The following is a 10287-nucleotide window of genomic DNA, read 5'->3' as shown; positions in this document are numbered from 1 at the left end:
CTGTGACCAGGGGATGACAGCTCCAGCCTGGATAGTCTGGCAGGGAGGTGTTGGCTTCCTTACTTGATCCCCTGGACCCCCCCCAAGCCATAGCTGTGTTGCTAATAAACACCAGATCCCACAGCACTGTGGTTCAGTTTTGTGTCTGCGTCTGCCTGGGCTGGGCTCAGAGGCTGGCATATGCCTTTCTGTGAGCCTCGAGAGACACAGGAGGCTGGGAGGGTTTCTTGGGGTGTTTTATTTTGGCCCCTGGCACTAACAAGGCCAGTGGGTAGCGAGTGCCTGCAGCAGGGTCAGCAGCTCCAGAAGGGCAGATGCCAGTGGCAGTGGGTTTCACTTGCCCCATTGCAGCACAGCCACATCTGACCCTGGCAGGGGGTGCAGGTCTGAAGGCGGAGGTGCTGGGGCAGTGGTACAGGCTGGGGAAAGCCTTTTGGATAAATCTGCTTACATCTTTGGCAGTGAAATGTTCTGCCCAGCTCTGGGGTAACTGCAGCTGCTTCTTACCCTGTTGTAGTTTTTTACATGACCAATACTGGCTGCTGGACCCCACACTCCCAATGGAGGCGACTGCTCCTGCAGGGAGGCAGCAGGGACACACACTGAGCCTCAGCAGCTCAGGGGTGTTTCTAGCACGTGAGCATAAACATACCATGGGTGCACATGAAGTGTGTAACTCCCATCACCTTGGCCTAGGATTTCTGGCATCACCTCCCCTCAGGTGGAGGAGCTCTGGACCATCCCAGGGAGCCCTCTGCATCGCACCCAGTTCCCTCTCACAGGTGGAATTCTGCTGTGGACTGACCGAAAAGAATTAATTCCCTGGAACACTCGGTCATTTTGCAGGCTGGGGTTGCAGCAGTGCAGCACAAAGGTTACTTTGGACTCACTGCCACAAAGTGAAGAAGAAACACAGGTGTGACATGGTGCCTTTTGTCATGCAGCAGCTCCAGTGGGACACTTGGCTGGCACAGGCTCTTGTTATCCCAGTACTTCCTGACCCAGCTTCATTGGTTCCCAGGCAGGTCCATTCTGTACTGTGAAACAGCATTTTCTCCCAGCAGAGAGATGCTCTTGTAAAAAACCACAAGAAGACTTTACACTGCAAAATGAAAACTTTCATTGTTTTATTCTTGACTGCAGCTGTTTACAGAAATATAGTTGCGAGTATACAAATGTCCCAATAGAAGCAAAATATTTTTGTTTCTTGATATTCAACAAGTTATCACAGGATAGCTAAAAACATAGATGCAAATAAAATATCCCCTCATAGAACAAACTGAAAACACTGGGTATCAGTGCTTGGAAAACCCCCAACTACGAAAGCCATATACACAGAAATGCACAAAGGAATATCTGGTGCTACTTTCACATTGCAGGACAGTGGAAGAGGCAGCTCAGCAGTTGACCGGTGCCCCAGGAACGCATGGCAGAAAGGTGGATAAAGCCACTCCAAGATGCAGCTAGTGACAGAGGTAGAAAGCTCTGCTTTCAAGGTTTGTTGGAGCTTACTCCTTAATAAGGAGGTCAAACGTAAGTATTTCAAATCACGCCCACAATAAAAAGGCTTCAGGAATACTGTGCACTAAGCAGGACACGTGAATGTGTGCCCAGTTCTGCAACACCCCGAGGCACTGCTCTCAATCCTTCCAAAAGGGAGCTTCCCCTGAGCCCTGTTACCCCAACCTCGGCACAGCCGTGCTCCTGAACAAGGAGCACCCAGGTCAGATTGTCCCCAGCTTCAGGGACCACAGTGAAGTCATGGACATCTACACAGGGCCCTTAGCTCATCTGAGTCCTGGAGCAAACACACACAACTGGAGTATATCACAGTGCACTGCTGCTGAGCGGTGGAAGCTTGGAGTCAAACAAGCAGAGTGTTGGTGAATGTCCCACAGCAAGCAAGGCAATTCTGGGATTCCTCACCCCCAGTACACTTGAATATTGTGAGGCAATCTGATGAACTTTAACAGCAAAACTTACAGATCTCTGAAACAGCAAAAGTGAGATCTGCAAAATGGTGGCTCAAAGAGAGGAAATCTCGGCATTCCTTTCGGTTTGGCAGAGGTGCTTGGATAGAGCCTGTACCAGACAACAACATCCATTAACCAACCTCGTGTCAAACTGCACCTGATTTGTCATCCTGGTCCTGGTGGGTGAAATACACACCAGTGACACAACAATCTGGATTTCTTTGAGAAAGTTCAGCTCCTCACAGAATCTAAGTCAGAGATCAGTGCACAGGGTCCCTCATGCCCAGAAACGAAGAGGAGCTCTCACCAGCTTCCAAGGAGTTTTCTAGATATGGACTGTTGCAGTAAAAAGTCAGACTAAAGAAAATAAAGATGCCTGCCTTTATGACAAGAAAGAGGAGTGACTAGATTAAGCTTCACCTTCTCAATCCAAACAAAACCCGGCTGCGCTGCAGCCAGGTCCTTTGCTATGCAACAACTGTAACCCATCGGGAGAGAACTGCTGCCATCAGCCCAGCTCCTCCAAAGCAACACGGCCACCACCGTTCCCTACCTGCATGAGCTGTGGGAGGCTGATAATGGGAAAAGGTCCCCAGGTCACTCATGGAAAGCTGGCAGGGGAGCACATGGATGCAGACAGCCCATGCACTGCCACATCCCCAGAGCCCATCCAGCGGCAGCTCTGCCAGTTCGACTGCTTCCCTTCACCACCCCACAGCTAAAATTATGAATATAAACATAGAAAAGTACAAAAGTGAACAGCTCCTTCCAACCCGCGGCTATCAGTGACGTTCAGAAGCAGAGCAACGCTGTCAACAGCACCACACGTACAGTACTCAAAGGTGTTCAGACACCTACTAATGAGTTACAGAATAGTTAGGGTTGGAAAGGACCTTAAGATCATTCAGTTCCAACCCCCTGCCATGGGCAGGGACACCTCACACCAAACCATGTCACTCAAGGCTCTGTCCAACCTGGCCTTGAACACTACCAGGGATGGAGCATTCACAACCTCCCTGGGCAACCCATTCCAGTGCCTCACCACCCTTACAGTAAAGAACTTCCTCCTTATATCCAAGCTAAACTTCCCCTGTTTAAGTTTGTACCCGTTACCCCTTGTCCTATCACTACAGTCCCCAATGAAGAGTCCATCCCCAGTATCCCTACAGCCCCCCTTCAGATACGGGAAGGCTGCTATGAGGTCTCCACACAGCCTGCTCTTCTCCAGGCTGAACAGCCCCAACTTTCTCAGCCTATCCCCATACAGGAGGAGCTCCAGTCCCCTGACCATCCTCGTGGCCCTCCGCTGGACTTGTTCCAACAATTCCATGTCCTTTTTATGGTGAGGACACCAGAACTGCACACAATAATCCAAGTGAGGTGTCAGAAGAGCAAAGGGGCAGGATCACCTGCTTCACCCTGCTGGTCACGCTCCTTTTGATGCAGCCCAGGGTACGGTTGCTTTCTGAGCTGCAAGGGCACACTGCAGCCGGCTCATGTTCATTTTCTCATCGACCAGCACCCCCAAGTCCTTCTCCGCAGGGCTGCTCTGAATCTCTTCTCTGCCCAGCCTGTAGCTGTGCCTGGGATTGCTCAATCCAGGTGTAGGACCTTGCACTTGGCATGGTTAAACTTCATGAGGCTGGCATCAGCCCACCTCACAAGCGTGTCAAGGTCCCTCTGGATGGCATTCCTTCCCTCCAGTGTGTCAACCGAACGACACAGCTTGGTGTCATCGGAAAACTTGCGGAGTTACTACAAAACCCTCAGTAAATGACCTCATAGTAAGGAAAAGTAATAGTATTTTAGGTTTATGAAAATGTAAATATAACAGTATTCTATGCACGTCTACTAATTATTTTTATATAATAGATATGATTCCTCTATATACATACATATATAATCCTAGAATATACAGGCATTGCCTATTTACATACTCATATAGACTGCAAGAAAGAAAAAGCTGCACCCTCCTGCATGACCCCTCCGATCCCCAAACTCCATCAGAAAATTTTACAAGTACACTTCTACCAGAGTTTACCTGCTGCTGCAACTTTTCCTTGTATACAAACAGCATTTAACCCATTCCAACAGCTCACAATCTACCTCAAAAGACTGCTCCAAATTAAAACAAACCCACCGAACAAACAAGGCATCTCAGTGCTTTCGTTTTAGCTACTAAAAGACTGGAGCTGCCACCAGTCCTCCAGAACACAACAAACACCCATTCCTTGAAAGTAAGCACTGCACTAATCAAAAATCACCAGTGATCAATAGTTCTTCTCACCTTCCACCCACAACTCACAGCTCAGAGCACATAAAGCAATTCATTCTCCTTGTTCTTGCCTCTGTCCCTGTCTGTAATCCGTCATACTCCTTTCCTGGAATTACTATGAAAAAGCAGCCCCAGTTTGCCATACAGAGGCAATGTAGAGAGTCAAACACTGACAGGCAAACTCTTTCCTGACTTGACAAACAGGAGAAAACCATGTGCAGCTTTTTTAGTCCAGTAACAACTTTTGGATTTTGCTTTTTAATAAATCATCCTTCCTGCTACTCAAATAACAATTTAAACTACGTTTTAAGACAAATACAAGCTTCTGACTTGATTAGTAGTGTTTCTGAAGACTCTGGAAAGGTAACAGAAAATACGTTCAGACAAGTTTTCTATTTAGAAACTACATCCTAAACCAAAATCACAATAGAAGCTTAAAAAGTAAATAAACACAAACAAATCAACTTATCTAAATTAGGGGAATGTCCACTGATAACAGCTGCCCAGACTCTCAGTTTTTCCAGTTAAAAAATCTGCCAAAGCAACAAATGCTGAACTGCTCATGCTTTATTCTACCTTAGAACTATGTAGGAAGTAACTACCCTATCAGGAATTAAAAGTAATTATAATGAAATGACTCGTGATTAAACATCTACTTTGAAACAGCAAGCCTGAAATAATTTCTGGAGCTACTTTCATGTTAAAATAATAACAAAGCATTTGGCTTGAATAACTGCTGAAAAATCAGACAGTGAGGAAGCAATTAATAACAAGAAGTGGACTTGCTAATTAAGCACAAAGAACCAACAACTTCCTGCCAGAGGAGATGCTTAGCTGGTAACTGTGTATTATGGGCTATTCATACGATTCTCACAGATATATATATATATGTACACCCAGCGTATAAGCAGCCAAAAGAACGCATGAAGCGGTCACGACTGGCAGCAGGCAGGTTAAATCTCCCCAAATTTTAACCTGTACCAAAAAAGGGTGTTCTGTGAACCCAACACCCCACAGATGCTGTACAGAGTGGACCACAGGTGCGTTAAGAGGCACATGCTCAAGGGTAAAGCCAGCTATCAACACGGAGGTTTAGACTTTATGGTTCTTTCAGAAGTGACCTTAAGGCAGCCAAAACAAGCTACTTAAAACCCATCCCAGCAATGCAGCTCTACAGTTTTCTATTTTCACCTAGTAGTGTCTTCTACACTTCACTGCTGCTCTGCGGATATGACAGTAACTTCCCCTTTAGAGTAATGTCATTGGGAACTCTAAGTTTATAGAGACCAATATCTCAGTATCTTCTTTCTCACCCAAAATGGATGCCACCACCTCATCTCTGCAGGCAACGCTCCATCCATCTACTCACAGATCCCGGGCAATGCAGAGTGAGCATGCAAAGGAATAAATACAGAGATGGGATTAAAATAAAAGAAAAAAAAATCAGAGTAAGCTCCAATTATCAATACTAAATGCTTAAATGCCAAAAGTAAATGTTCATGATTGATAAAATACAGATGTGGCTCACACTGCTCTTGGGTCTTTCTGCCATGAAATCCTGCAGCCGTCTTTAAGCTCTTTACTGGCTTATCAAACCTCTCTTTATCTTCTGTAACAGCTCTCTGCAAGCACTGATCAACCACTGAGCAATCTCTTTATTCAGAAGACAAATACTTTTTGTATCCAAATCACATGTTCCAAGTGTTGTACATTTAAACACTGACCTAAAATGAACACGATAAGTTTAACACAAGAAAAGGTGTTATCCAGAAGTGAAAAACCTGATAGCACAGCCCTTTTTTATTATTTATTTTACATTTTTTTCTCATCTCTTCATGAGCGACCCAAAACATCCACACAATTCAACATACCCTTCCCCTGGAGCTGTAGCAGTCTTGGTATGAAGTTCTCTTTTGGACACCCAGTTTGTTAAATGGAGAATTGGTCCCTGGTGACTTGGCACTGACCAACCACACCACTTCCACGTAAGGATACACCCCTTTGGAACAACAGAACAAACTGAAGCAGCACGGAAGTGAATTTATCATTCCTGTTACTTCTTCTGTGTACGAAGGCCCTGGACGACACCTAGCAGCTTGTAGTGGGACTGTGATCCTGCAAAAGCCGCTAGTTCATTTTCAGATAACTGGCTATTGACTTCCATGAGCATCTGGAAGTTGCTTCGGTCCATAATTCTGCCTTCTACATAGCCTCAAATAGCATTTAGATTGCTGCTTTTATGTCATGAACCGTAATGATATTGTTAATATCTTGTCTTAGCAGGATATAAGAAATAAATCACAGAAAGAAAAAGTATGGTTCAGGGTTAAAGCAGCTGTGGACACTAGGAAGCAGGGAATTGTATTTATCATGATTAAAATTTTAAACATTTTAGCATAATCATAAATTAAGAGTTAAAACACAGAGGTGCTAATAATAAAAATATTAAATAGACAGTGATAGTGGATAAAAGCTGAATGGCTCATCCTGAATGAAACCCTGTTACTTTATATATGCCTAATTGTCTACAGGTTTCCTTGCTAGATTGTATTGCTGAGTGACAGACACATCAAAACATATAGGGAAGCTTCTCATAGCCAGCTGGAACAATAAAATGCCTGATGGAATGGCGAGAGATGAACAAGTTATTTATGTTGCAAAAAGTACTTAAATACTCAATAAAGACATAACAAACCCCATCCCACCCCACTGTTATCAGACGCCACGTTGTGGTAGAACATCAGACAAACTCACAAATTTACCACAAAAATGTGTGGCAAAAAGAATATTTTATATATATGTATATATATAAATTTTTATATTTATGCCAATGTACTCACTCAGTACAAATAGCAAAATAGTATACCATTTCCTAAATACAAAATATAGCTTTCCAAAAAAATGAAACACACATTAGATATAAACCATCCAAAACTTGAACGATTGAAAACTGTATTCAAAATTAAATGACCCAGAGCAGGTCTCTTTCTGAAAAGTTCCCTTCATATCGGCAAGAAGCCTTACTACTGAAAACGTAATTCAATGCCTCTCAATGAGAGAGAGAAAGAGAGAGACAGAAAGAGAAAGTGAACGGTAGGAGAGACTGACAAACGGGAAAATCCATTAAACAAACAAAAACTCTACATGGCTCAACTAAGCACACGAGTTAAGGGAAAAAACACACAGTAAACAGACTAACTTAAAAAACCATTTACAGACTAGTCTTTGTTATTTAAAGTAACAAAAGTGTAAAATGACATGATCCCAACTACACTCTACCAAGGCATAATCGCCATACATGACAGCTGTCTGGCTCTAAAGGCAGCAACAGCTTTCTACGTGCTGAAGAAGAAACAAAGATCTGAATGAGGCTGTAGTGAACATTCACAAAACTGTTTGGATAGTTGGAGCACCCAAAAAATGCACACGCCTCACAATAAAACTGCATGGTCTGAAGTGGGTTTTTCTTACATTCTGTAACATCCGTCAATGCTTTCTTTCTAAATTGAAACATGACAATCTAGAAACTAGACTTGGGGGACTGCTGGTAGGTGGGAAAAAAAAAAAATCACTTCAAAACTGCATTGAGCTCAATATACTACAAAGATGCAACAGCTCTGGATGAAGTGAAATTTTCCAGAATGCTTAAAAATGATGTAATTTGTCCCCTACTTGGAGTAAAGTCAAGCTGAAGATTCACATCAATAACAGCTGGAAAAACCCTGGTTAAGGGGGGCTTCTGCATTTAGAAGGTGGTGGAGAAATTCCTCTCTCTTTAATCCTTGATTATTTGTCAAAGCTTTCGCTGACTAAGCAATTTAATGTAATGGATTCCTAAAAGCCACTTCTGGTATTTAAAACCAGTAGGATATTTACGTCTTTTTTTAAAACACAATATGAAACTTGGGAAGAGAGAAGGAAAACCATGAAAAGAACAGAAGGGAGAAGACTGGTCTGAGAATAGTTAATGCAGCTTTACAGAGTTCTAACCCACCCCGTCAGAAACAGAGTTCTTTCCTCAGCCAGGCAGAATGCTCTTTGCAAGGTATTTGAGAGGATAAGATTTTAAGAGCAAAACTGAAAGTTCTTCATTCCTTCATTTTGTTAGAGCCATCAAACCCTTGCTCCATGTACAAGTTACACATAAGAGGCATGGAGAACCGTTAATCGCATCTGCAGATGGAAAGCACCCCCCTCTGGCTATCTACAGAAGCGAACAATTTCTCCGCTTGCTGATTACAGTTATCAATATTTGTCATTGCTGCCTACTGCAATTAGCAAATTGCAGTTATTAGCTCTCCCACACAACTCTAAAACATGATCCCCTTCGCTGACTGACAGCTATGAGTTGTGGTTCATGGCACAGGCATTTGACGTTTCTGCTTCACAAGCTTTCCTAGTCAAAAGAGGAGATGTAAAGAAGGAAGAAGAGGAAACAATAGTAAACGTGGTGACATGTGTTACCTTCTACCAGCAATAATAGCTGATCAGATATGCTTTAAATTCAAAGAGCACCCCACTGTTAATGAGGTTTAGGAATCTGGTAATAGTACAATCCCATGCCCTAGTAAAACAAAGCATAGCTTTTCAGCATTATTGGCACTACAAATCCCAAACACTATGGTCATAGCCTTAGGTGCTAGATGCTGCAATTGGCCATGTGTGTGCTCTTTAAAAAGGCGGGCTACTCTTTGACAAAAGCAATCAGTTCCACACAAACTAATCCAGAGCTGGAAGGTCTGAGAGGATCTGCAAAATCATCACTTTTTTCTTCACAGAATTTCTGCAGGAAAAAACAAGCAAGCAAAACAGTTAAAAAATAACAAAAGCCATACCCTTAATTCAGTTTAGTTTCTTCATATTGGAAGTGCTGTTCACCAGCAGACATATAACTAACAGAATGCAGCACTCTTTCACAGGGTAGCATTACTTGCCTTCCACAGTTTGTAACTTCGTATACAAAACAATTCAGATTAGAAAATGAAGTGTATTGCTTAAGCAAAACTTACAGGGAATTTAGGACAGTCACACAGTTAACTAGAGCCAAGTTACACACTGTGGACGATACTATATTCCAGAGACGTCCTGGTTCTTGGTACTCATTTGTAGTCAAAGCCTCTTTCACCTCTCTGAAAAAGGCACCTTCTAAAAGCGGACTGTTTCCTAGTAACAGCTGATGGCGTTTTCACAAAGACTCAGCATGCTGTGCACTCTCAAGAGATGCTATGTTCTACCAAAACTTGTTTTCACATATGTTACTGGAACCCGGGGAGCAACTTCAGAATAGTACAGACTTGAGCTGTTATTTATTCAATAAGCCTTAAGTTTTTAACTATGGTTGTATTTCATAACACTTTTATCTGACAAGATGTCAGTGATCTGCTCTCCTTCCTACCTAATAAAGTATTACACCCTAACAGCAGATGACAAAACATACAGCAACTGAACAATGATAACCAATCTCAACCATCTATTTCAATCTAAGTCCTGACCTCTGACTGTTATAAATTAACCCTTCATTTTAGCCACCAGTACTATATTCTTAATTCATCTTAACTGGTATTTTAGCTGGTGATACATTTCATAAGGCATGGTGATACATTTCAAAGTAAAGACTTACTGAACAAAAGCCTGTGTGGCAACAAAGAGCCCAGAAACCCAAACACATCACTTATTTACCAGTTAAAAGGAGCCAGCCATATTGTTCCCCTGGTTTTGCAATGACACGAGCAGATCATCTATTTTCTCAATATTCTGGTTGGCTGCCATAGCTGAAGGTAGTGGAGATGTCTCAGGCATCTGCTGGGAAAGAAGCGTTGGCACGGCTGCTTGTCCCTCGCTCTGTGGCTGACCTGGCTGACTTATAGCCATCAACTCATTGGGCAATGTCGCTGGTCCAGAAGTCAGCAGCTGGCCACAGTCTGTTAAACAGTAAATGAAAGACAAGGGACCATTTAAATTGGGTTAATACATGCAGTGAACCAGCCAACTTCTTCACATATTATCTATCTAGAAAGTTATGTGCACTTTTGTTCACAC

General features: G+C 43.0%; 1 protein-coding gene across 4 annotated transcripts in view; it reads right to left on the bottom strand.

Moving 5' to 3' along the window:
• Positions 1-7018: 7018 nt before the first annotated feature.
• Positions 7019-10287, bottom strand: part of NFAT5 (nuclear factor of activated T cells 5) — a 138266-nt gene continuing 134997 nt past the window's right edge. For all 4 annotated transcript variants that reach the window (XM_061370382.1, XM_061370384.1, XM_061370383.1 and 1 more), the window contains one exon: positions 7019-10169. In XM_061370382.1, coding sequence (XP_061226366.1) covers positions 9931-10169 — 239 coding nt within the window. In that variant the 3' untranslated portion in view covers positions 7019-9930. The remainder of the gene's footprint in view (positions 10170-10287) is intronic.

The sequence above is a fragment of the Neopsephotus bourkii genome, unplaced genomic scaffold (genome assembly GCF_033783945.1).
Source record: "Neopsephotus bourkii isolate Nb327-2 ecotype Australia unplaced genomic scaffold, CSIRO-AGI_Nbou_v1 NB_1541, whole genome shotgun sequence".
NCBI lineage: Eukaryota > Metazoa > Chordata > Aves > Psittaciformes > Psittacidae > Neopsephotus > Neopsephotus bourkii.
This window is presented reverse-complemented; position numbering and strand designations above follow the sequence as displayed.